At 45.0% G+C, this 25,681-nt stretch overlaps 1 protein-coding gene across 1 annotated transcript in view; it reads left to right on the top strand.

Moving 5' to 3' along the window:
- The window catches only part of INTS3 (integrator complex subunit 3), a 383,756-nt gene that overhangs the window by 326,309 nt on the left and 31,766 nt on the right, over window positions 1-25,681 (top strand). Inside the window, exon 27 of the mRNA XM_069218194.1 lies at window positions 6,595-6,695. Coding sequence (XP_069074295.1) covers window positions 6,595-6,695 — 101 coding nt within the window. The remainder of the gene's footprint in view (window positions 1-6,594; window positions 6,696-25,681) is intronic.

Raw genomic sequence — 25,681 nt, 5'->3', positions numbered from 1 at the left:
ATGGGAGAGCCAGACCATACTCAAAGGAGGCTGCACATCCAGAAAGAGACTGGTAAAATTCAAACTCTTCCTCCAATAAAAATAAAAAGAAAGCTAGCATTTCAGGAGTCGGAAATAAAGGCGCAAAGGTGGCAAGAGACAAAACACCACCACCAAGGTTTTCGCCACAGCCTTCTCCACTGCACTCACTACAGCTGTCCCCGGTAACAACACCCCCAATGCAGTCACCAACACACACGGGGATGACACAGGATGACCCGGATGCATGGGACTTATATGATGCACCGGTCTCCGACAACAGCCCTGATTGTTACCCGGCAAGGCCGTCACCTCCAGAGGAGAGCACTGCATATATGCAGGTGTTATCAAGGGCAGCTACTTTCCACAATGTAGCAATGCATGCGGAGCCAATAGAAGATGACTTCTTATTTAACACCTTGGCATCCACCCACAGCTCTTATCAAAGTTTGCCAATGCTCCCAGGCATGCTCAAGCACGCCAAACGTGTTCCAGGACCCAGTGAAAGGCAGAGCTATCACGCCTAGGGTGGAGAAAAAATATAAACCTCCCCCAACGGACCCTGTGTTTATAACACAGCAACTAACACCAGATTTGGTGGTCGTGGGAGCGGCCAGAAAGAGGGCAAACTCCCAATCATCAGGAGACGCACCACCACCTGACAAGGAAAGTTGGAAGTTCGATGCGGCGGGCAATCAAGTGGCGGCACAGGCAGCCAATCAATGGCGGATTGCCAACTCGCAGGCTCTACTGGCTCGCTACGACAGGGCACACAGGGACGAGATGCAACATATAATACAGCACTTGCCCAAGGAACACCAGAAACGTGCCCAACAGGTTGTTGAGGAAGGACAGGCAATTTCCAACAACCAGATAAGGTCTGCACTGGACTCGGCAGACACAGCAGCACGGACAGTGAACACTGTGGTAACCATTCGCAGGCATGCATGGTTACGGAGCTCAGGGTTTAAACCGGAAATCCAGCAAGCTGTGTTAAATATGCCGTTTAACCAGGAACAATTGTTTGGGCCAGAGGTGGACACGGCAATCGAGAAACTAAAGAAGGACACAGACACGGCCAAAGCCATGGGTGCGCTCTACTCCCCACAAAGCAGAGGCACTTTTAGAAGACCACAGTTTAGAGGGGGGGGTTTCGTACCCAAACCCCAGAGCCTTCCACTTCACAAGCCAGACCCACCTATCAGGGGCAGTACCAGAGAGGAGGGTTTCGAGGATCATACAGGGGTGGACAATTCCCAAAAGCAAGGGGGAAATTCCAAAGCCCTAAAACACCTCAAGCCAAACAGTGACTTCAATGTCACAAACCCCCAACACTCAACACCAGTGGGGGGAGACTTACTGTATACAACCAAAACTGGACAAACATAACTACGGACGCATGGGTCCTAGCCATTATCCAACATGGTTATTGCATAGAATTCATAAATTTCCCACCAGGTGTGCCCCCAAGAGCACACAATATGTCCAAACAACACTTACAGCTAGAAGTCCAAGCATTGTTACAAAAACAAGCAATAGAACTAGTACCCAACCATCAAAAAGGAACAGGTGTCTACTCCCTGTATTTCCTAATTCCAAAGAAAGACAAAATGTTGAGACCCATATTAGACCCCAGAACGTTGAATCTCTACATCAAATCAGATCACTTCCACATGATAACACTTCAAGACGTGATTCCCTTGCTCAAAAAACAGGACTACATGTCATCGTTAGATCTCAAGGATGCATATTTCCACATACCCATACATCCTTCTCACAGGAAATACTTAAGGTTTTGTAATCCAGGGCGTGCATTACCAATTCAATGTGTTACCATTCGGGATAACAACAGCCCCACGGGTATTTACAAATTGCCTTGCAGTAGTAGCCGCTCATATAAGGAGACAGCACATGCACGCATTCCCATACTTAGACGACTGGTTAATAAAAACGAGCACTCAACAACAGTGTCTTCTTCACACACAATACGTTATAGAAACTCTACACAAACTAGGGTTCTGTATAAATTACCAAAAATCACATCTACAACCATCCCAAATACTACAATACTTGGGAGCAACACTCGACACACCAAAGGCGATTGCCACTCCAAGTCCACAAAGGGTACAAGCCTTCCAGAATATAATATTAAACATGCAGCCAAACCAACACTACCAGGTGAAGTTTATAATGAAACTTCTAGGCATGATGTCTTCATGCATAGCCATTGTCCCAAACGCAAGACTACACATGCGGCCCTTACAACAGTGCCTGGCAAGACAATGGACACAAGCACAGGGTCAACTCCAAGATCTAGTGTTAATAGACCGCCAAACACACTTCTTGCTTCAATGGGTGGAACCCTATAAATTTAAACCAAGGGCGGCCATTCCAAGACCCAGTGCCTCAATACGTGATCACAACAGATGCTTCCATGATGGGGTGGGGAGCACACCTCAACCAGCACAGTATACAGGGACAATGGAACATTCAACAAAAACAACTGAACATAAATCATTTAGAACTGTTGGCAGTGTTTCTAGCATTGAAAGCATTTCAACCACTGATAGCCCACAAACACATTCTTGTCAAAACAGACAACATGACGACAATGTATTACCTCAACAAGCAAGGAGGGACACACTCGTCACAACTGTGTCTCTTAGCTCAGAAAAATTGGCATTGGGCAATTCACAATCACATTCGCCTAATAGCACAATACATCCCAGGGATTCAAAACCAGTTAGCCGACAATCTCAGTCGAGATCACCAACAAACACACGAATGGGAAATTAATCCCCAGATCCTACAAGATTACTTTCTACGCTGGGGAACACCAAAAATAGACCTATTCACAATAAAAGAAAACGCAAAATGCCAAAACTTCACGTCCAGGTACCCACACCCTCTGTCTAAGGGCAATGCGTTATGGATGAGTTGGTCAGGGATATTTGCTTACGCTTTTCCCCCCTCCCACTCATTCCTTATCTGGTAAACAAACGGAGTCAAAACAGACTCAAACTAATGCTTATAGCACCAACCTGGGCTCGCCAACCGTGGTACACAACACTGCTGGATCTATCAGTGGTACCTCATGTCAAATTACCAAACAGACCAGATCTGTTAACTCAACACAAACAACAGATCAGACACCCGAATCCAGCATCGCTCAATCTAGCTATCTGGCTCCTGAAGTCTTAGAATTTGGACACTTAGACCTTACACAAGAATGTATGGAGGTCATTAAACAAGCTAGGAAACCTACTACAAGACATTGTTATGCAAACAAATGGAAAAGATTTGTTTACTACTGCCACAATAATCAAATTCAACCACTACATGCTTCCGCAAAAAACATTGTAAGTTACTTATTACACTTACAAAAATCTAAACTAGCATTCTCTTCTATTAAAATACATCTCACAGCAATATCTGCCTATCTGCAGATTAGACATTCAACATCGCTTTTTTGAATCCCAGTCATCAAAGCATTTATGGAAGGATTAAAAAATCATACCCCCGAGAACACCACCAGTCCCTTCATGGAACCTCAATATTGTACTAACACGACTCATGGGACCACCATTTGAACCCATGCACTCTTGTGAAATGCAATACTTAACTTGGAAGGTAGCCTTCCTGATAGCTATCACATCTCTTAGAAGAGTAAGTGAAATACAGGCATTTACTATACAAGAACCCTTTATACAAATACATAAACATAAAGTGGTTCTCCGTACAAATCCCAAATTCTTACCAAAAGTTAGATCACCATTCCACCTAAACCAAACAGTGGAACTCCCAGTCTTTTTTCCACAACCAGACTCAGTAGCCGAAAGAGCCTTACATACGTTAGACATCAAAAGAGCACTAATGTATTACATTGACAGAACAAAACAGTTTCGCAAAACAAAACAATTATTTGTAGCCTTCCAAAAGCCTCATGCAGGGAATCCTATATCCAAGCAAGGCATTGCCAGATGGATAGTGAAATGTATTCAAACCTGCTATATTAAAGCAAAAAGGGGTCTACCTATTACACCAAAGGCGCATTCCACTAGGAAAAAAGGCGCCACAATGGCTTTTTTAGGGAATATACCTATGACAGAAATTTGTAAGGCAGCCACATGGTCTATGCCTCATACATTCACAAAACATTACTGTGTAGATGTGTTAAGAACACAACAAGCCACAGTAGGACAGGCTGTAACACGAACATTAGTTCAGACAACTTCAACTCCTACAGGCTAAGCCACCGCTTTTGGGGAGATTACTGCTTACTAGTCTATGCACAGCATGTGTATCTGCAGCTACACATGCCATCGAACGGAAAATGTCACTTACCCAGTGTACATCTGTTCGTGGCATGCACGCTGCAGATTCACATGCGCCCTCCCACCTCCGCGGGAGCCTGTAGCCGTTATAAGTTGAATGAGAATTGTAAATTTGTAAATAAATACTATTCTTATACACATTATGTACATACATACTCCATTGCATGGGCACATTTACTATATTCACAACTCCTACCTCACCCTCTGCGGGGAAAACAATCTAAGATGGAGTCGACGCCCATGCGCAATGGAGCCGAAAGGGAGGAGTCCCTCGGTCTCGTGACTCGAAAAGACTTCTTTGAAGAAAAACAACTTGTAACACTCCGAGCCCAACACTAGATGGCAGGATAATGCACAGCATGTGAATCTGCAGCGTCTCATGCCACGAACAGAAGTACACTGGGTAAGTGACATTTTCCATATATATATATATATATATATCTCCACCATTCAACTAAATCCGCAAAAATAGGAGCTAGAAAATGTTTTTAAAGTCTGCTATTTTCACCCTTACTACTCCATAACTGATAGTGCAAACAATAAAAGCAGACTGTCTAGGCTACAGGACTCCGCCCGCAGTGATCAGAGATAAGCAACTTGTTATGGATTTCATATGGTTTTAATGTTAACCACTGTTTATGACGCAGGGCTTGCGTGCTCTCTTTCTCACACACACTCTCTCATGTTTAATTATATGACCCACTTCTAAGTGAACTAAACTGTACTTATCTAGACCCTCAATGCATGAGATCTGTTAAATGAGATTACCCTTGTCTGGAACCTGTGGTTGCACCCTAACTGAACCCCTTTATGTTCTCTGAGAGATGCGGTGAGAAGCTTATCCTTCTGGTCTTCCTGGGATTGTGGGGTATGAAGGCTGTGGATAGACATAATGTCTGTGCCGCTCTGTCCTGAGTAGCTGTGTGGGTCTAGATAAGCCTGCAGACACCTTGTGTGTTAGACTCCAGCATCCTAAACATTGATTAGCATAAGACCTTATGAAAGCCATAACAAGTTGCTTAACTCTGGTCGCTTCTGCCTTCACGTCGATAGTCTTTCTGTATATTAAGTATTCATCAGCATCCCCCAAAAAACCTGCGTCCACACACTTAGGAGACAAGGACATCCATTGTTCCACAGGACTTTTGCTTTTAACAATGAACTTGGCAGAATCATTGATTTGCCCTGTGTTGATAGATGAATATCCCTGTCCTCTATGTAGTAAATCCAGCTTTTGATTTGAACTTCATTGAGGTCGGCTGACTGACAGTATTGTGATATATGTTGTAATCATTCATTTTTTTTGGCCCATTGGACATACTAGAACACATTGTCCTTACTGGCTAGTGGTTGAAGTAGACGGGTATAGGGGGCACAGTTGGTCATCAAGTGACATTGAATGAATATAGGTGTTGCAACTGGTGTATTATTATTAAAGCACAAGTTAGTCTTTCTGAACCAAATGAATATATTCACTAAAAATGAAAGCAAAACAGACCTTTGCAGATAAAAGATGTCTCTTGGGGGGAATGACAAACTGGTGTTAATGCTGACACTGTGTCACTGCTAAGCCTGTCAGATATGTCCAACATGGGGAATAGCTCAACCTTATTTTGTGTGGTCTATGTCGTTTTTCATTTCCCAATCCTTCTAATTATTTTAATTGAGAAATTGACCCTGTGTTCTTTTTCTTTTCAGACGTTTCTCTAGATAGAAAGTGGCCCCATGCTATGCTTCAGTTTCAGCCTGGGGGGCCTCTGACAATTTAGTCACTCTGTGCAATTTGTGCAGGATGTTAATGAAACATTTTTAAATGTTAACCACCTCTCACCAAAAGAAAGAGTATATTTCTGAGCCTATAAAATATGCCTGACACGAAGGTAAAAACCTTACAGTGGTGAAATCCTGGGAATGAAACTGACTTATTGTCAGATAATATTATTTCAGTTTGCTTAGTGATGAAATTGAGGGATATTTGCTGGTCGTCGGTGTGCTTAGCAGTGTGTACCTGTGGAAGAATTTTTAGGTTTATAGGGAGTTGCCAGATAAATGCCACCACCCAGATTTAGCACTTGGTTGAATAGGAGCACGTGCTGCTAAATCATATATTTGTTTTGTTGGGTTATTGAAAACGGGAGTGAGAAAGAGAGACGTTTTTAAGTTTTACTTCCAGTATCATTCTTAGTTTTGATTTGCTCGCCTGAAAGTACTGACTTTCTGCGTGTGTGTGTTCTTCTTCTAGCTTACGTAGTTCGAGCAGTAAACTAGCCCAGCTGACCCTGGAACAGATCTTGGAGCATCTGGACAACTTAAGGCTTAACCTGAGCAACACCAAGCAGAACTGTACGTATCTAGGCATTAATGAACGGCGTCCTAAACCTTAGACGAGGTGTATGAATACTACATGTTATTGAGCAGTGCAGCCCTACATATAGACTACAGTAAATCTATCACCCACCAGACCTCTGTTTGTGCTGCAAGTCACAGCACAGCCTGGTAAAACTGGCACAACTCCCATGCATCACATCTTGTAGCTGCTCACTAAGACTCAGTATGATTTTGGTATTCTACAAATCATTAACAATTGCTAACAGTAATACACAATCCGAATTATGCACACCACTTACGGTAATGTAAGTTAATTGCGAACAGTTTTGTGTTAAATGAATGTGCAATGCAGCAAACATGCCAGTGTAGGTAAGTTGCACATGCCTGCACTTTTCAGACTAACTCCAAGCAGAACTTTGTGTATTTTAGATATATATGCCAGTTTATAATGATTAGTCAAATAGTAGAGGATCACTTACCATTTATGATGGTGTTTATCATCCTGTGTAAGGTGAGACGCTAATGTCAGAAGTAGAAACAGGAGCCGTTCGTCACATAAGGCCCCTGCAATTTAGGGCATTCACTAGACATACAACATAGATTCTGTGTGATGAAGGATTTCACCAATTCATATGCAGATTGAGTAATTAATTTAATTAAAGCTTTGACAAATTCAAATACAGTTAAATATTTCAATTTATAAGCGGATAGGCACACATTGTGCAAGAACCCAAAGTTTTACTCCTGTATAAAAAGAGTTGAAAAACAAATAATATAGCTTATACGAAAAACAGGCAAGTGAACGAAGACTGTAGATCATCAGTGTTGCTTAATGTCATTCAGTTATAGGTCAACCAATGAATGCTGTCACATGTTCCATTTGTTCTTTGTTGACAGCGTTTTGACCCCCTAAAGTTCAAATTCATGCAAGTCATGTACTAACAAAAAATGAGAGGTACATGTTAAAACAATATTGTGCAAGAAAAAATAAAATAGAAGTAAAAACATGTCAGATGGGCTGCTCACTGTAACTGGCACTGCAATGAGGATATAGGAATTAACCAGAGAACAATATTCTTTCAAAAATGAACAGCCTCTTGAAAAACTGGTGGGTGCAATAAAAAAAAAAATCATTTTTTGAGGGTACCCATGCTACGGAATCTATGGGTCTCCTATCGCCACACTTGCCATGATGGAAAGCATACTGATATTTCTCAAATTTTTATTAGAAACATTCAATCCTCAAATTAATTTCTAGAGGCAGGATCTTAGCTGTATTTCAGCAAAGATACAGCCAGAGGGAGCTCAGTCCAATTCTGTAAGAGGTAAGGCAGTGTTTACTTCTTCATAGATGTCCATGTAAAAAAGTGCTTACAACACTCCAAGGAATGAAAGAGAAGATATTGGAGAATGAGATCACTAAAATTGAGCTGTTCCAAAAGAAAGCGCCTGAAGAGTTTGAGAAGCTACTTTGAAAATTCAGGAAAGCAGCAGTTCTTTTGTTTTTTTTTATGTATGCATTTTGTTGCATATACAAGTCATTTTTGGCTCAGCACCTTGTCCATTTGCTACTAAGAAGGAGTATCGAAAAACTCGTAGGATCATGCATGGGTCATAAACTAACACACTCGGTTGTGATATTTCTTTTGTCTAAATCGCTTCTTGACGTCTTAGCCAGACAGTTTATAGCAAGGTTACTGAGCCTGACATTTCCTATTATCCAGATTCACATCCTCAATCTGTGAAGCAGACAGCCTTCTGCTACATTGGCGACATCACCTACAAACTTCTCACAGAAGCTAGTCATGTTTGCAGCTTAGGCATCAGAGGCAGAAGTATTGGGGATATGACATCTACTTGCGGGAAGTGCAACACTGCTTGAAGTCTTAACACTTTAGGAGGTGACGTCCATAATTTGAACTCTGCCAGATTTAATTGAGTGAACTTTGAACAGCTAAAAAAAAAAAGAACGGAGATGCACTGGATTGGCTTTGAAGGGGACAGAAAAAATGAATCTGAAGGGCAGATGGTACCTTATACATCTCTGTAATTATCCATTCAGAGAAGGTTTAAGAGCTGCTGCTGGAGTTGTATGGTGTCCCTTCCCAGCACTGGGAAGCTATTAAAAATTGTCGGAATCCAGTCTGGCTTCTGGTGAGGTTTCTTGAGGTGAGCAATCGGGGTGGATGGAGGATCCACCAAAAGGATTGTTACCAGAAGCTAGTAACTGGTTCATCTGAATCACTATGAAGGTTTACAGTACAAGTTCCATTCTTGGCTGAATCTAGTACTGGAAATTTAAAAGATCCCACATAAGTTTTAGTCTAGGTGACGAAATAGAAGAGAAAATGCAAGGCACCATACTCTGCCCCTTTACCATTACAGTCTTACTGCAGGCTGGACTGTTAGTGGCAGTAGCAAGAAACATTCTTACCCTAGACAGTTGAGTACCTCTATATTTCCAGATGGAGAGAGGGGCAACTGCATAACTTTCAGAAGTCCCCTACCCCTTCTCCACTATGCTATGTTCAGCAGGCATCCCCTGCCCCATCTTGAGTAACTGCTTGAGAGAAATGGCAAAAAAGGGTAAAATCTCTTTAAGGCTTTGGATCATGAAGCAACTGATGAAGTGGTCAGTCAGCTGTAGGCCTCAGTGATGCAGGTTTCAGACAAGAGACTCATTAGATTTAGGAAGGTGTCAGAAGCCTACAATCACCCTTCCAGTGGTTTCATCGTGAGTGCCCCTTGTCAGATGCCTCAATTATTGCATCCAATAACATCTGATACTGAGGTGTTGGGAAGTTATTGTACGTCATCTGGTGCAATAATTATTGCCTTATCAAAGTTTTTCTGTGAAAAGGGTGGATAACGTTTACCTGTTGCATTCCAGCAGGTTTGAGCTTCCAAATTTAATTTGGGGCGTGAACGTTTCTGCAGCTGGTAAATACTAGGGGCAATGGTTACTGCACTGCTTACAGTTGTGATCCCTGTGCAAACACTTGCTTGTGTAGGGATTACGGTTTGACAGGACACTTGTAATGAGGCCCAAAGTGTGCATTTTATGGCCCATACATTTTGCAAGAAACTTGAAGGTTACTGCAGTACATGAAAATGAACACAGTTACAGACAAGTATATTGCAGTAATAAATCAGGGTGAACCATTTCAATTATTTAGAGATTATAGGCAAATACTTGGCTAGATATAGAACTTTTTCCACGTTCAACAATTTCAAAGACCTGTACCCATCATTTTCTGTTACTAGCAGCAGGTCTGTAAATTGTCCATCAGAGGAAAACGAGGTCCTGTTTCCTCCAGAACCCGCTCTTCCAAACAGGCCTGACGTCCTCTGGCTCCTGTGTCAACACATCGGATAACAGGCTGGGACATTAAGGTTAACAGTTTGCTTACAGCAGGAAAACATGAAAATGAATAAGTGGGTGTTCTCCATCAAACATCATGTTCCAGAACTCAACTAAAGCCCTCCTCCTCCTGTACATCTAATGGAAGACTGATTGAAGCATCAGGATTTTTTGTTTGGAAGTTCTGCCCCGCAAAAGAGCAGTTTATTTTGTACCAAATGGTACTTCACTTGTGGATTCCCAAGAAATCAGTGGAATAGCATCTGATCCGATTTCCAAGAGGCTAAAAAGGTATCCAGCATCGAATCTGCTATTGAGTGACACATTTAAATTGTTTCTCAAGATCCAGCTGAGAACCTTGGGGTATATTTCCGTTAACAGCCATGCAAAGTGTGTTTATGCAGAATGAAAATTATTTTATCCATGAATTTTGTCATTCATTTGAACTATTGAAACAGTTCTGAAATAACATGTTCGATGGCATCTGTCGCTGTAGATACGCATGTTCTGCAATAGCTCGCCATCTGGTGTTGGGCCGGAGTGTTACAAGTTGTTTTTCTTCGAAGAAGTCTTTCGAGTCACGGGACCGAGTGACTCCTCCTTTTGTCTCCATTGCGCATGGGCGTGGACTCCATCTTCGATTGTTTTTTTTCCGCCATCGGGTTCGGACGTGTTCCTGTCGCTCCGAGTTTCGGAACGGAAAATTAGCTAATTTCGGAAGATTTTCGTCGGTATTGTTGCGTTCGGGATCGGCGTACTTAGATTCCACACCGCATCGAAGATCGAAGAGCTCCGGTGCCCTTCGGGGTAGTTTTTCGATCCGCCGTCGGGGCCTGGTCGGCCCGACCACGTGCTGAAGAACGCCGATGGAACGGACCCCGTTCCGTTTCTGCCCCAAATGCCACAATAAGTACCCTTACACAGACCAACACTTGGTCTGCAACCTGTGCCTGTCACCTGAGCACAGCGAAGACACCTGCGAGGCCTGTCGTGCGTTCCGGTCCCGAAAAACACTCCGAGACCGTCGAGCCAGAAGACTTCAGATGGCGTCCGCACCGACAGCCCAACGGGAGTTCGAGGAACAGGAAGAAGAAGGTACCTTCTCGATCCAAGACTCAGACTCCGAAGGATTCGACGATACACAAACCGTGAGTAAGACGTCGAAATCCACTCAGAAGAACATTTACAAGGCCCAGGGGACGCCACTGCCACCAGGCCATGGCTCGACCCATAAATTCGGTGACCGCCCGTCGGCACCGAAAAAGGCCCAAACAGTGCCGAGATCGTCCGACTCCGGTCGAGACACCGGCACGCAGCCTTCTCGGGACCGAGAAAGTGCTGGAGACAAGCCTCGACACCGAGATGCCGGTGCCGACACGGCTCGACGCCGAGACAGCGGCACCGAAACAGATCGACGCCGAGAGGTTTCGGCCCCGAAAAAGAAAAGAGTCACCTCAGAGCCGAAAAAACACGCAGACAGGGTTTCGATGCCGAAACAAACTGCAAGCGACCCAGCTTCAGGCTCTTATACAGAAGAGCACTCGCTAACCTCCCAAATGCAGAAGCATAGGTTTGAGGAAGAGCTGCAAGCAACTGATGTGGACCATACGCAAAAGCGTATCTTCATACAGCAGGGGACAGGAAAAATAAGCACCCTTCCCCCCTTTAGGAGAAAGAGAAGGTTGGAGTTTCAGACGGAACAGACACCACAACCAAAAGTGGTGAAAAGAGTTACCCCACCACCCTCTCCTCCGCCTGCGATTAACGTCTCACCAGCACAAACTCCATCACACTCCCCAGCTCACACCACCATGAGCCAGGGTGACCAAGATCAGGACGCATGGGACCTATACGACGCCCCAGTGTCAGATAACAGTCCGGAGGCATACCCTACAAAGCCATCTCCACCAGAAGACAGCACCGCGTATTCTCAAGTGGTGGCTAGAGCAGCACAATTTCACAACGTAAGCCTCCACTCAGAACAGGTCGAGGATGATTTCTTATTCAACACCCTCTCCTCCACCCACAGCTCCTACCAAAGCCTGCCTATGCTCCCTGGTATGCTCCGGCACGCAAAAGACATCTTTAAGGAGCCGGTCAAAAGTAGGGCAATCACACCAAGGGTGGAAAAAAAGTATAAGGCGCCTCCTACAGACCCGGCTTTCATCACTACACAGCTGCCACCAGACTCTGTCGTTGTAGGAGCAGCTAGGAAAAGGGCCAACTCTCACACATCTGGAGATGCACCACCCCCAGATAAAGAAAGCCGCAAGTTCGATGCAGCTGGTAAAAGAGTCGCAGCACAAGCTGCAAACCAGTGGCGCATCGCGAACTCACAGGCACTACTTGCGCGCTATGACAGAGCCCACTGGGACGAGATGCAACATCTCATTGAACATCTGCCCAAGGACTTACAAAATAGGGCAAAACAAGTGGTTGAGGAGGGACAGACCATTTCCAACAACCAGATCCGCTCCTCCATGGACGCTGCAGATACAGCTGCACGGACAATTAATACATCTGTAACTATCAGAAGGCATGCATGGCTCCGAACGTCTGGATTTAAACCAGAGATTCAACAAGCAGTTCTCAATATGCCTTTTAATGAAAAAGAACTGTTCGGTCCAGAAGTGGACACAGCGATTGAGAAACTCAAAAAAGATACGGACACTGCCAAAGCCATGGGCGCACTCTACTCCCCGCAGAGCAGAGGGAATTACAGCACATTCCGTAAAACGCCCTTTCGAGGGGGGTTTCGAGGTCAAAGCACACAAGCCAGCACCTCACAAGCCACACCGTCCAGTTACCAGGGACAGTATAGAGGAGGTTTTCGGGGACAATATAGAGGAGGGCAATTCCCTAGAAATAGAGGAAGATTTCAAAGCCCCAAAGCCCCTACTACTAAACAGTGACTCACAGGTCACTCACCCCCTCCACACAACACCAGTGGGGGGAAGAATAGGTCATTATTACAAAGCATGGGAGGAAATCACTACAGACACTTGGGTTCTAGCAATTATCCAACATGGTTATTGCATAGAATTTCTACAATTCCCTCCAAACATACCACCAAAAGCACAAAATTTAACAACACACCATTCCAATCTCCTGGAGATAGAAGTGCAGGCACTATTGCAAAAGAATGCAATCGAATTAGTGCCAAACACACAAATAAACACAGGAGTTTACTCACTGTACTTTCTGATACCAAAGAAGGACAAAACACTGAGACCAATCCTAGACCTCAGAGTAGTAAACACTTTCATCAAATCAGACCACTTCCACATGGTCACACTACAAGAAGTATTGCCATTGCTAAAACTGCACGACTACATGGCAACTTTAGACCTCAAGGATGCTTATTTCCATATACCAATACACCCATCGCACAGGAAATATCTAAGGTTTGTATTCAAAGGAATACATTACCAATTCAAGGTACTGCCTTTCGGATTAACAACCGCACCAAGAGTCTTTACCAAATGTCTAGCGGTAGTCGCAGCACACATAAGAAGGCAGCAAATACATGTGTTCCCATATCTAGACGACTGGCTAATCAAGGCCCATTCGTTAATAGAGTGCTCAAATCACACAAATCATATCATACAAACCCTCTTCAAACTAGGGTTCACCGTCAATTTCACAAAATCCAAAATTCTGCCACGCAAGGTACAACAATACCTGGGAGCCATAATAGACACATCAAAAGGAGTAGCCACTCCAAGTCCACAAAGAATTCAAAATTTCAACACCATCATACAACGCATGTATCCAACACAAAAGATACAGGCAAAGATGGTATTACAACTCCTAGGCATGATGTCATCATGCATAGCCATTGTCCCAAACGCAAGACTGCACATGAGGCCCTTACAACAATGCCTAGCATCACAGTGGTCTCAAGCACAGGGTCACCTTCTAGATCTGGTGTTAATAGACCGCCAAACTTACCTCTCGCTTCTGTGGTGGAACAACATAAATTTAAACAAGGGGCGGCCTTTCCAAGACCCAGTGCCACAATACGTAATAACAACAGATGCTTCCATGACAGGGTGGGGAGCACACCTCGATCAACACAGCATACAAGGACAATGGAACGTACATCAAACAAAACTGCATATCAATCACCTAGAACTTCTAGCAGTTTTTCAAGCACTAAAAGCTTTCCAACCAATAATAGTTCACAAATACATTCTCGTCAAAACAGACAACATGACAACAATGTGTTATCTAAACAAGCAGGGGGGGACGCACTCCACGCAGTTAAGCCTGCTAGCACAAAAAATTGGCATTGGGCAATTCACAACCAAATTCGCCTAATTGCACAGTTTATACCAGGGATACAAAATCAACTCGCAGACAATCTCTCTCGAGATCACCAACAGGTCCACGAATGGGAAATTCACCCCCAAATTCTGAACACTTATTTCAAACTCTGGGGAACACCTCAGATAGACTTGTTTGCGACAAGGGAGAACGCAAAATGCCAAAACTTCGCATCCAGATACCCACACAAACAATCCCAAGGCAATGCCCTATGGATGAACTGGTCAGGGATATTTGCTTACGCTTTTCCTCCTCTCCCTCTCCTTCCTTACCTGGTAAACAAACTCAGTCAAAGCAAACTCAAACTCATATTGATAGCACCAACTTGGGCAAGGCAACCCTGGTACACAACGCTGCTAGACCTATCAGTGGTACCCTGCATCAAATTGCCCAACAGGCCAGATCTGTTGACACAGCACAACCAAAAGATCAGACACCCAGATCCAGCATCGCTGAATCTAGCAATCTGGCTCCTGAAATCCTAGAATTCGGGCACTTACAACTTACCCAAGAATGTATGGAAGTCATAAAACAAGCAAGAAGGCCATCCACCAGGCACTGCTATGCAAGTAAATGGAAGAGGTTTGTTTGCTACTGCCATATTAATCAAATACAACCATTACACACAACTCCAGAACATGTAGTGGGTTACTTGCTTCACTTACAAAAATCTAACCTAGCTTTCTCTTCCATTAAGATTCACCTTGCAGCAATATCTGCATACCTGCAGACTACCTATTCAACTTCCCTATATAAAATACCAGTCATTAAAGCATTCATGGAAGGCCTTAGGAGAATTATACCACCAAGAACACTACCTGTTCCTTCATGGAACCTAAATGTTGTCCTAACTAGACTTATGGGTCCACCTTTTGAACCCATGCACTCCTGCGACATACAGTTCCTAACCTGGAAGGTGGCATTTCTCATCGCCATTACTTCCCTGAGAAGAGTAAGCGAGATTCAGGCGTTTACTATACAGGAACCTTTTATACAACTACACAAAAATAAAGTCGTCCTAAGGACCAATCCTAAATTTTTGCCAAAGGTTATTTCACTGTTCCATCTAAATCAAACAGTGGAACTTCCAGTGTTCTTTCCACAACCAGATACCGTAGCTGAAAGGGCACTACATACATTAGATGTCAAAAGAGCATTGATGTATTACATTGACAGAACAAAAAACATCAGAAAGACTAAACAACTCTTTATTGCATTTCAAAAACCTCATGCAGGAAACCCAATTTCAAAACAAGGTATAGCCAGATGGATAGTTAAATGCATCCAAATCTGCTACCTTAAAGCTAAACGACAGCTGCCCATTACACCAAGGGCACACTCAACCAGAAAGAAAGGTGCTACCATGGCCTTTCTAGGAAACATCCCAATGCAAGAAATATGTAAGGCAGCCACATGGTCTACGCCTCACACATTCACCAAGCACTACTGTGTAGACGTGTTATCCGCACAACAAGCCACAGTAGGTCAAGCCGTATTAAGGACATTATTTCAGACTACTTCCACTCCTACAGGCTGATCCACCGCTTTTGGGGAAATAACTGCTTACTAGTCTATGCAGAACATGCGTATCTACAGCGACAGATGCCATCGAACTGAAAATGTCACTTACCCAGTGTACATCTGTTCGTGGCATCAGTCGCAGTAGATTCGCATGTGCCCACCCGCCTCCCCGGGAGCCTGTAGCAGTTTGGAAGTTACCTTCAATTATTTATATATGTATCATCTCAACCTTAAATACGTGCATACTTAGTCACTCCATTGCATGGGCACTATTACTACAATTCAACTCCTACCTCACCCTCTGCGGGGAAAAACAATCGAAGATGGAGTCCACGCCCATGCGCAATGGAGACAAAAGGAGGAGTCACTCGGTCCCGTGACTCGAAAGACTTCTTCGAAGAAAAACAACTTGTAACACTCCGGCCCAACACCAGATGGCGAGCTATTGCAGAACATGCGAATCTACTGCGACTGATGCCACGAACAGATGTACACTGGGTAAGTGACATTTTCATTCAACCTCAAAGTGTCTGTTTTTTAAATTGTTGGACCATCAGTATTTAAGCATTTACTTGGTTTGAAATGTTCAGTGTTTTTCAACACATCATGAGTTTGTCCCCTTGGTAGCAACACATTTTATTAATTATAATGCATCCCTGCCAGCTTTCTCTGCAGATCAAGAAACCTTACATACAGAATCCTGCACACTTCGACTGTTAATAGGTTCTGAGATATGTTGGCAGGACAGAAGATAAATCTGATCAGTTACTGCTAAGTCTTTCCATCAAGGATCCAACCATACTAGATATCCAGAAGCTGATGGGTCATAACCTCTATTAGGTTGTCAGAAAGGGAACAGATAACTGCATGAGACACCATAGCTATTTGACTGTAAGGTTGGCATTCACTTCTCCCATTCATACAAATGCATATCACCAGGAGATTTGCAAGGCAGCAACTTGAAAGATGCTGCAAATAATTTCAAAGCACTGTTGCCTGGATAGATGGTAGACCTAAGAGTCAAGTGGGTAGGGTTCTGCTTAAAACAATCTTCCAGTGATATCTCTTTTATCCACTTTGCTAGGCAATGACTGGTTTACAGTGGATTCAAAGCATGTGAGTCTCTAAACTATTCAAGTAGTAGAAGAAGCTGCTTCTCCCGTATTGGATCTTTCACAGATTCACATGCTTGAATCATTCCCTGTCATCGAAGTGGGAGTCCCATGCTACCATTAAATAGCAGCATAGACTACCTAGATAGAAATCCGTGTTAAAGGACATTCACTTTAACAGCTTATTCACAAAAAAGGACCAAAAGTCCAGCCAATCAGGCGACAGCAACCTTTAGAACAATCATCACAGAGGCTCCAGTCCCTCGGATTTTCTACCACATATTGTTTGAAGGGAGTCTCCCTGAGCTCTGCTCGGTTATTTTCATTCTGGTATTTTAAGAAGTCTGTTTTTTTATTGTTCGATGGCATCTGTCGCTGTAGATATGCATGTTTTGCAATAGCTCGCCATCTGGTGTTGGGCCGGAGTGTTACAAGTTGTTTTTCTTCGAAGAAGTCTTTCGAGTCACGGGACCGAGTGACTCCTCCTTTTGTCTCCATTGCGCATGGGCGTCGACTCCATCTTCGATTGTTTTTTTTCCGCCATCGGGTTCGGACGTGTTCCTGTCGCTCCGAGTTTCGGAACGGAAAATTAGCTAATTTCGGAAGATTTTCGTCGGTATTGTTGCGTTCGGGATCGGCGTACTTAGATTCAACACCGCATCGAAGATCGAAGAGTTTTTCGATCCCCCGTCGGGGCCTGGTCGGCCCGACCGCGTGCTGAAGAACGCCGATGGAACGGACCCCGTTCCGTTTCTGCCCCAAATGCCACAATAAATACCCCTATACAGACCAACACTTGGTCTGTAACCTGTGCCTGTCACCTGAGCACAGTGAAGACACCTGTGAGGCCTGTCGTGCGTTCCGGTCCCGAAAGACACTCCGAGACCGTCGAGCCAGAAGACTTCAGATGGCGTCCGCGCCGACAGCCCACCGAGAGTTCGAGGAGCAGGAAGAGGAAGGTACCTTCTCGATCCAAGATTCGGACTCCGAAGGATTCGACGATACACAAACCGTGAGTAAGACGTCGAAAACCACACAGAAGAAGATTTACAAGGCCCAGGGGACGCCACTGCCATCAGGCCATGGCTCCACCCATAAATTCGGTGACCGACCGTCGGCACCGAAAAAGGCCCAAACAGTGCCGAGATCGTCCGACTCCGGTCGAGACACCGGCACGCAGCCTTCTCGGGACCGAGAAAGTGCTGGAGACAAGCCTCGACACCGAGATGCCGGTGTGGACACGGCTCGACGCCGAGACAGCGGCACCAAAGAAGATCGACGCCGAGAGGTTTCGGCCCCGAAAAAGAAAAAAGTCACCTCGGAGCCGAAAAAACACGCAGACAGGGTTTCGGTGCCGAAACAAACTGCAAGCGACCCAGCTTCAGGCTCTTATACAGAAGAGCACTCGCTAACCTCCCAAATGCAAAAGCATAGGTTTGAGGAAGAGCTACAATCAACTGATGTGGACCATACGCAAAAGCGTATCTTCATACAGCAGGGGACAGGAAAAATAAGCACCCTTCCCCCCATTAGAAGAAAGAGAAGGTTGGAGTTCCAAACTGAACAGACACCACAACCAAAAGTGGTGAAAAGAGTTACCCCACCACCCTCTCCTCCGCCCGTGATTAACGTCTCACCAGCACGAACTCCATCACACTCCCCAGCTCACACCACCATAAGCCAGGGTGACCAAGATCAAGACGCATGGGACCTATACGACGCCCCAGTGTCAGATAACAGTCCGGAGGCATACCCTACGAAGCCATCTCCACCAGAAGACAGCACCGCGTATTCTCAAGTGGTGGCTAGAGCAGCACAATTTCACAACGTAAGCCTCCACTCAGAACAGGTCGAGGATGATTTTTTATTCAACACACTCTCCTCCACCCACAGCTCATACCAAAGCCTGCCTATGCTCCCTGGTATGCTCCGGCACGCGAAAGAAATCTTTAAGGAGCCGGTCAAAAGTAGGGCAATCACACCAAGGGTGGAAAAAAAGTACAAGGCGCCTCCTACAGACCCGGTTTTCATCACTACACAGCTGCCACCAGACTCTGTCGTTGTAGGAGCAGCTAGGAAAAGGGCCAACTCTCACACATCTGGAGATGCACCACCCCCAGATAAAGAAAGCCGCAAGTTCGATGCAGCTGGTAAAAGAGTCGCAGCACAAGCTGCAAACCAGTGGCGCATCGCGAACTCCCAGGCACTACTTGCGCGCTATGACAGAGCCCACTGGGACGAGATGCAACATATCATTGAACATCTGCCCAAGGACTTACAAAATAGGGCAAAACAAGTGGTTGAGGAGGGACAGACCATTTCCAACAACCAGATCCGCTCCTCCATGGACGCTGCAGATACAGCTGCACGGACAATTAATACATCTGTAACTATCAGAAGGCATGCATGGCTCCGAACGTCTGGATTTAAACCAGAGATTCAACAAGCAGTTCTCAATATGCCTTTTAATGAAAAAGAACTGTTCGGTCCAGAAGTGGACACAGCGATTGAAAACTCAAAAAAGATACGGACACTGCCAAAGCCATGGGCGCACTCTACTCCCCGCAGAGCAGAGGGAATTACAGCACATTCCGTAAAACACCCTTTCGAGGGGGGTTTCGGGGTCAGAGCACACAAGCCAGCACCTCACAAGCAACACCGTCCAGTTACCAGGGACAGTATAGAGGAGGTTTTAGGGGACAATATAGAGGAGGGCAATTCCCTAGAAATAGAGGAAGATTTCAGAGCCCCAAAACCCCTACTACTAAACAGTGACTCACATGTCACTCACCCCCTCCACACAACACCAGTGGGGGGAAGAATAAGTCATTATTACAAAGCATGGGAGGAAATCACTACAGACACTTGGGTTCTAGCAATTATCCAACATGGTTATTGCATAGAATTTCTACAATTCCCTCCAAACATACCACCAAAAGCACAAAATTTGACAGCACACCATTCCAATCTCCTGGAGATAGAAGTGCAGGCACTATTGCAAAAGAATGCAATCGAATTAGTGCCAAACACACAAATAAACACAGGAGTTTACTCACTGTACTTTCTGATACCAAAGAAGGACAAAACGCTGAGACCAATCCTAGACCTCAGAGTAGTGAACACTTTCATCAAATCAGACCACTTTCACATGGTCACACTACAAGAAGTATTGCCATTGCTAAAACTACACGACTACATGGCAACTTTAGACCTCAAGGATGCTTATTTCCATATACCAATACACCCATCACACAGGAAATACCTAAGGTTTGTATTCAAGCGAATACATTACCAATTCAAGGTACTGCCTTTCGGATTAACAACCGCACCAAGAGTCTTTACCAAATGTCTAGCGGTAGTCGCTGCTCACATAAGAAGGCAGCAAATACATGTGTTCCCATATCTAGACGACTGGCTAATCAAGGCCCATTAGTTAATACAGTGCTCAAATCACACAAATCATATCATACAAACCCTCTTCAAACTAGGGTTCACCGTCAATTTCACAAAATCCAAAATTCTGCCGCCCAAGGTACAACAATACCTGGGAGCCATAATAGACACATCAAAAGGAGTAGCCACTCCAAGTCCACAAAGAATTCGAAATTTCAACACCATCATACAACGCATGTATCCAACACAAAGGATACACGCAAAGATGGTACTACAACTCCTAGGCATGATGTCTTCATGCATAGCCATTGTCCCAAACGCAAGACTGCACATGAGGCCCTTACAACAGTGCCTAGCATCACAATGGTCACAAGCACAGGGTCACCTTTTAGATCTGGTGTTAACAGACCGCCAAACTTACCTCTCGCTTCTATGGTGGAACAACATAAATTTAAACAAAGGGCGGCCTTTCCAAGACCCAGTGCCACAATACGTAATAACAACAGATGCTTCCATGACAGGGTGGGGAGCACACCTCGATCAACACAGCATACAAGGACAATGGAACATACATCAAACAAAACTGCATATAAATCACCTAGAACTTCTAGCAGTTTTTCAAGCACTAAAAGCTTTCCAACCAATAATAGTTCACAAATACATTCTCGTCAAAACAGACAACATGACAACAATGTATTATCTAAACAAGCAAGGGGGGACGCACTCCACGCAGTTAAGCCTGCTAGCACAAAAGATTTGGCGTTGGGCAATTCACAACCAAATTCGCCTAATAGCACAATTTATACCAGGGATCCAAAATCAACTCGCAGACCATCTCTCTCGAGATCACCAACAGGTCCACGAATGGGAAATTCACCCCCAAATTCTGAACACTTATTTCACACTCTGGGGAACACCTCAGATAGACTTGTTTGCGACAAGGGAGAACGCAAAATGCCAAAACTTCGCATCCAGATACCCACACAAACAGTCCCAAGGCAATGCCCTATGGATGAACTGGTCAGGGATATTTGCTTACGCTTTTCCTTCTCTCCCTCTCCTTCCTTACCTGGTAAACAAACTCAGTCAAAACAAACTCAAACTCATATTGATAGCACCAACTTGGGCAAGGCAACCCTGGTACACAACGCTGCTAGACCTATCAGTAGTACCCTGCATCAAATTGCCCAACAGGCCAGATCTGTTGACACAGCACAACCAAAAGATCAGACACCCAGATCCAGCATCGCTGAATCTAGCAATCTGGCTCCTGAAATCCTAGAATTCGGGCACTTACAACTTACCCAAGAATGTATGGAAGTCATAAAACAAGCCAGAAGGCCATCCACCAGGCACTGCTATGCAAGTAAATGGAAAAGGTTTGTTTGCTAGTGCCATATTAATCAAATACAACCATTACACACAACTCCAGAACATGTAGTGGGTTACTTGCTTCACTTACAAAAATCTAACCTGGCTTTCTCCTCCATTAAAATATACGTTGCAGCAATATCTGCATACCTGCAGACTACCTATTCAACTTCCCTATATAAGATACCAGTCATTAAAGCATTCATGGAGGGCCTTAGGAGAATTATACCACCAAGAACACCACCTGTTCCTTCATGGAACCTAAATGTTGTCCTAACTAGACTTATGGGTCCACCTTTTGAACCCATGCACTCCTGCGACATACAGTTCCTAACCTGGAAGGTGGCATTTCTCATCGCCATTACTTCCCTAAGAAGAGTAAGCGAGATTCAGGCGTTTACAATACAGGAACCTTTTATACAACTACACAAGAATAAGGTCGTCCTAAGGACCAATCCTAAATTTTTGCCAAAGGTTATTTCACCGTTCCATCTAAATCAAACAGTGGAACTTCCAGTGTTCTTTCCACAGCCAGATACCGTAGCTGAAAGGGCACTACATACATTAGATGTCAAAAGAGCATTGATGTATTACATTGACAGAACAAAAAACATCAGAAAGACTAAACAGCTATTTATTGCATTTCAAAAACCTCATGCAGGAAACCCAATATCAAAACAAGGTATAGCCAGATGGATAGTTAAATGCATCCAAATCTGCTACCTTAAAGCTAAACGACAGCTGCCCATTACACCAAGGGCACACTCAACCAGAAAGAAGGGTGCTACCATGGCCTTTCTAGGAAACATCCCAATGCAAGAAATATGTAAGGCAGCCACATGGTCTACGCCTCACACATTCACCAAGCACTACTGTGTAGACGTGTTATCCGCACAACAAGCCACAGTAGGTCAAGCCGTATTAAGAACATTATTTCAGACTACTTCCACTCCTACAGGCTGATCCACCGCTTTTGGGGAGATAACTGCTTACTAGTCTATGCAAAACATGCGTATCTACAGCGACAGATGCCATCGAACTGAAAATGTCACTTACCCAGTGTACATCTGTTCGTGGCATCAGTCGCAGTAGATTCGCATGTGCCCATCCGCCTCCCCGGGAGCCTGTAGCAGTTTGGAAGTTACCTTCAATTATTTATATATGTATCATCTCAACCTTAAATAAGTGCATACTTAGTCACTCCATTGCATGGGCACTATTACTACAATTCAACTCCTACCTCACCCTCTGCGGGGAAAAACAATCGAAGATGGAGTCGACGCCCATGCGCAATGGAGACAAAAGGAGGAGTCACTCGGTCCCGTGACTCGAAAGACTTCTTCGAAGAAAAACAACTTGTAACACTCCGGCCCAACACCAGATGGCGAGCTATTGCAAAACATGCGAATCTACTGCGACTGATGCCACAAACAGATGTACACTGGGTAAGTGACATTTTCATTTTGTTAATCTATGTTCCCCCAAGTCTCCCGATAAAAATGATACCTCACTTGTGTGGGTAGGCCTAGCGCCCGCGACAGGAAAAGCCCCAAAACGCAATATGGACACATCACATTTTTTGAAAGAAAACAGAGGTGTTTTTTGCAAAGTGCCTACCTGTAGATTTTGGCCTCAAGCTCAGCCGGCACCTGGGGAAACCTAGCAAACCAGCGCATTTTTTGAAAACTAGAAACCCAGGGGAATCCAAGATGGGGTGACTTGTGGGGCTCTGACCAGGTTCTGCTACCCAGAATCCTTTGCAAACCTCAAAATTTGGCTAAACAAACACGTTTTCCTCACATTTCGGTGACAGAAAGTTCTGGAATCTGAGAGGAGCCACAAATTTCCTTCCACCCAGCATTCCCCCAAGTCTCCTGATAAAAATGATACCTCACTTGTGCGGGTAGGCCTAGCGCCCGCGACAGGAAAAAAAAAAACATTTGCCCTGGCTCCTAGAGGTTTCTGCCCCCCCTGGGGGCAGATCGGCCTAATACCAATAGGCCGATCTGCCCCCGGGGGGGCAGAAATGGACTAAAATAATTTTTATTTATTGCCTACGGGGTCAGTCCCCCTGCGTGACATTGGCACCAAAAAAAAAACTCCCCAGTGCCTAGTGGTTACGGGGGGCAGATTGGCATAGCAAAAATCGGCCGATCTGCCCCTGGCCTAAATACAATTTTCCCCTCCATGGGAGCGAACCTTGCCTACGGGGTCGCTCTCCCTGCGTGACATTGGTGGCAAAAAAAAAAATCCCCGGTGCCTGGTGGTTTCTGCCCCCTTGGGGGCAGAAATGGCCTAAATACAATTTTCCCCTCCAGGGGTTGCTCCCCATCTCTAAAACAAAAAATCCCTGGTGCCTAGTGGTTTCTCTCCCCCTTGGGGGCAGATTGGCCTCATATAAATAGGCCAATCTGCCCCCAAGGGGGGCAGAAATGGCCTAAATATAATTTGCCCCCTAGGGGAGTGACCCTTGCCTAAGGGGTCGCTCCCCACACCCAAAACATAAACAAAAACAAAAGAAAAAAATAATAATATCCCTTGTGCCCCTCTGGGGGCCCCCCCTTTCTGCCCCCCCCTGGGGGCAGATCGGCCTAATAATAGGCCAATCTGCCCCCAAGGGGGGCAGAAAAGGCCTTCCCAAAAAATGCCCCCCTGGGAGCGACCCTTGGCCAAGGGGTCGCTCCCTTATGTCCATTTCCACAAAAAAAAGACATCCCTGGTGTCTAGTGGGCGTTTCAGAAGCCGGATTGCAAGCAATCCGGCTTTTGAAACGCTTGGAGGGACTTCAAAGGGAAGGAAATACATTTCCTTCCCTTTGAAGCCTCTCCGGGCCTCCCCCACGTGATCGAAAGAGAAATGCAAAGCATTTCTCTTTCGATCGCGATGGGGGAGGCTCTGTGACAAACAGCGCGCGCTCGCCCGCTGATGTCACGGGGGGTGGAAGGGGAAGGGCTTCCCCTTCCATCCCTGCCTTTGGGGGGGTGGGGGGAAGCACACAGAGGGAGCGAGAGCGCTCCCTCTGGGCTGTGTGCCGAGGACGTAATGGTTACGTCTTCGGCACAGCAGCACTGTGCCGAAGGACGTAACCACTACGTCCTCTGCACAGAACAGGTTAAAAAGGAGAAAGAAGGAAAAATCTCATCAGAACTCAGTAAATCTGAGCTTTCTACTCCTTTAACAAAATTTGGAATTCATTCCTCAAGATCAACATCTGAACCATTAACAATAAACACTATTGATGGCAACGAAAACGGTCACTACACTAACATGATTGGCATCTATGACTACGACACCTTCCAGTTTTGCATTAGCGTACATTCCGTCGACGAAGATCTCGTCAACTAAACCACAGTAGGCTCCGCAGAGACAACCATTGAAAATGGGCCCCATTGATGACTGCCTCGTCCATGAAAACTCAGGCACCATTGAAAGCCATGAAGGCCTCAACAACCACAGCGTCGACGACAACACCCTCGATCATAAAAATATCAAGAACTTTCCTCCGTCCAGAGCAAATCTCTTCCTGCAAGGTGTCTCCACTCTCTCCAAGCCACCTTTTAGAAGAGTCAGAGGATGAGAGACCATTTGGAGCAGCGCACAGGCCTTCAGAGCTAAGGGTTACGTGCCAAGACTTTGATGAGGAGGAAGCCCAATATTATGAGGAGTATTACCAACCACCCAGATATTCTACCAGACTCAGACATCATGAGGAGCACTATCAGCAACGTGACCAGCCGCATCCCCTGGAAGATGTCATACAAGTGCCTATCTCCGGGCATGTTAAGGGACTACCAAATAAGGTTTCCTAAACATGCTTGACCATCTCCTGAGCAGTTTACTTCTCCACTTCCGCCTCAGTTGCAATAAACTCTAGAGCCTATACCACCACTGATGACACCCAGGATGACCCCGGAATC

Source organism: Pleurodeles waltl, chromosome 12 (assembly GCF_031143425.1).
Source record: "Pleurodeles waltl isolate 20211129_DDA chromosome 12, aPleWal1.hap1.20221129, whole genome shotgun sequence".
Classification (NCBI taxonomy): domain Eukaryota; kingdom Metazoa; phylum Chordata; class Amphibia; order Caudata; family Salamandridae; genus Pleurodeles; species Pleurodeles waltl.
This window is presented reverse-complemented; position numbering and strand designations above follow the sequence as displayed.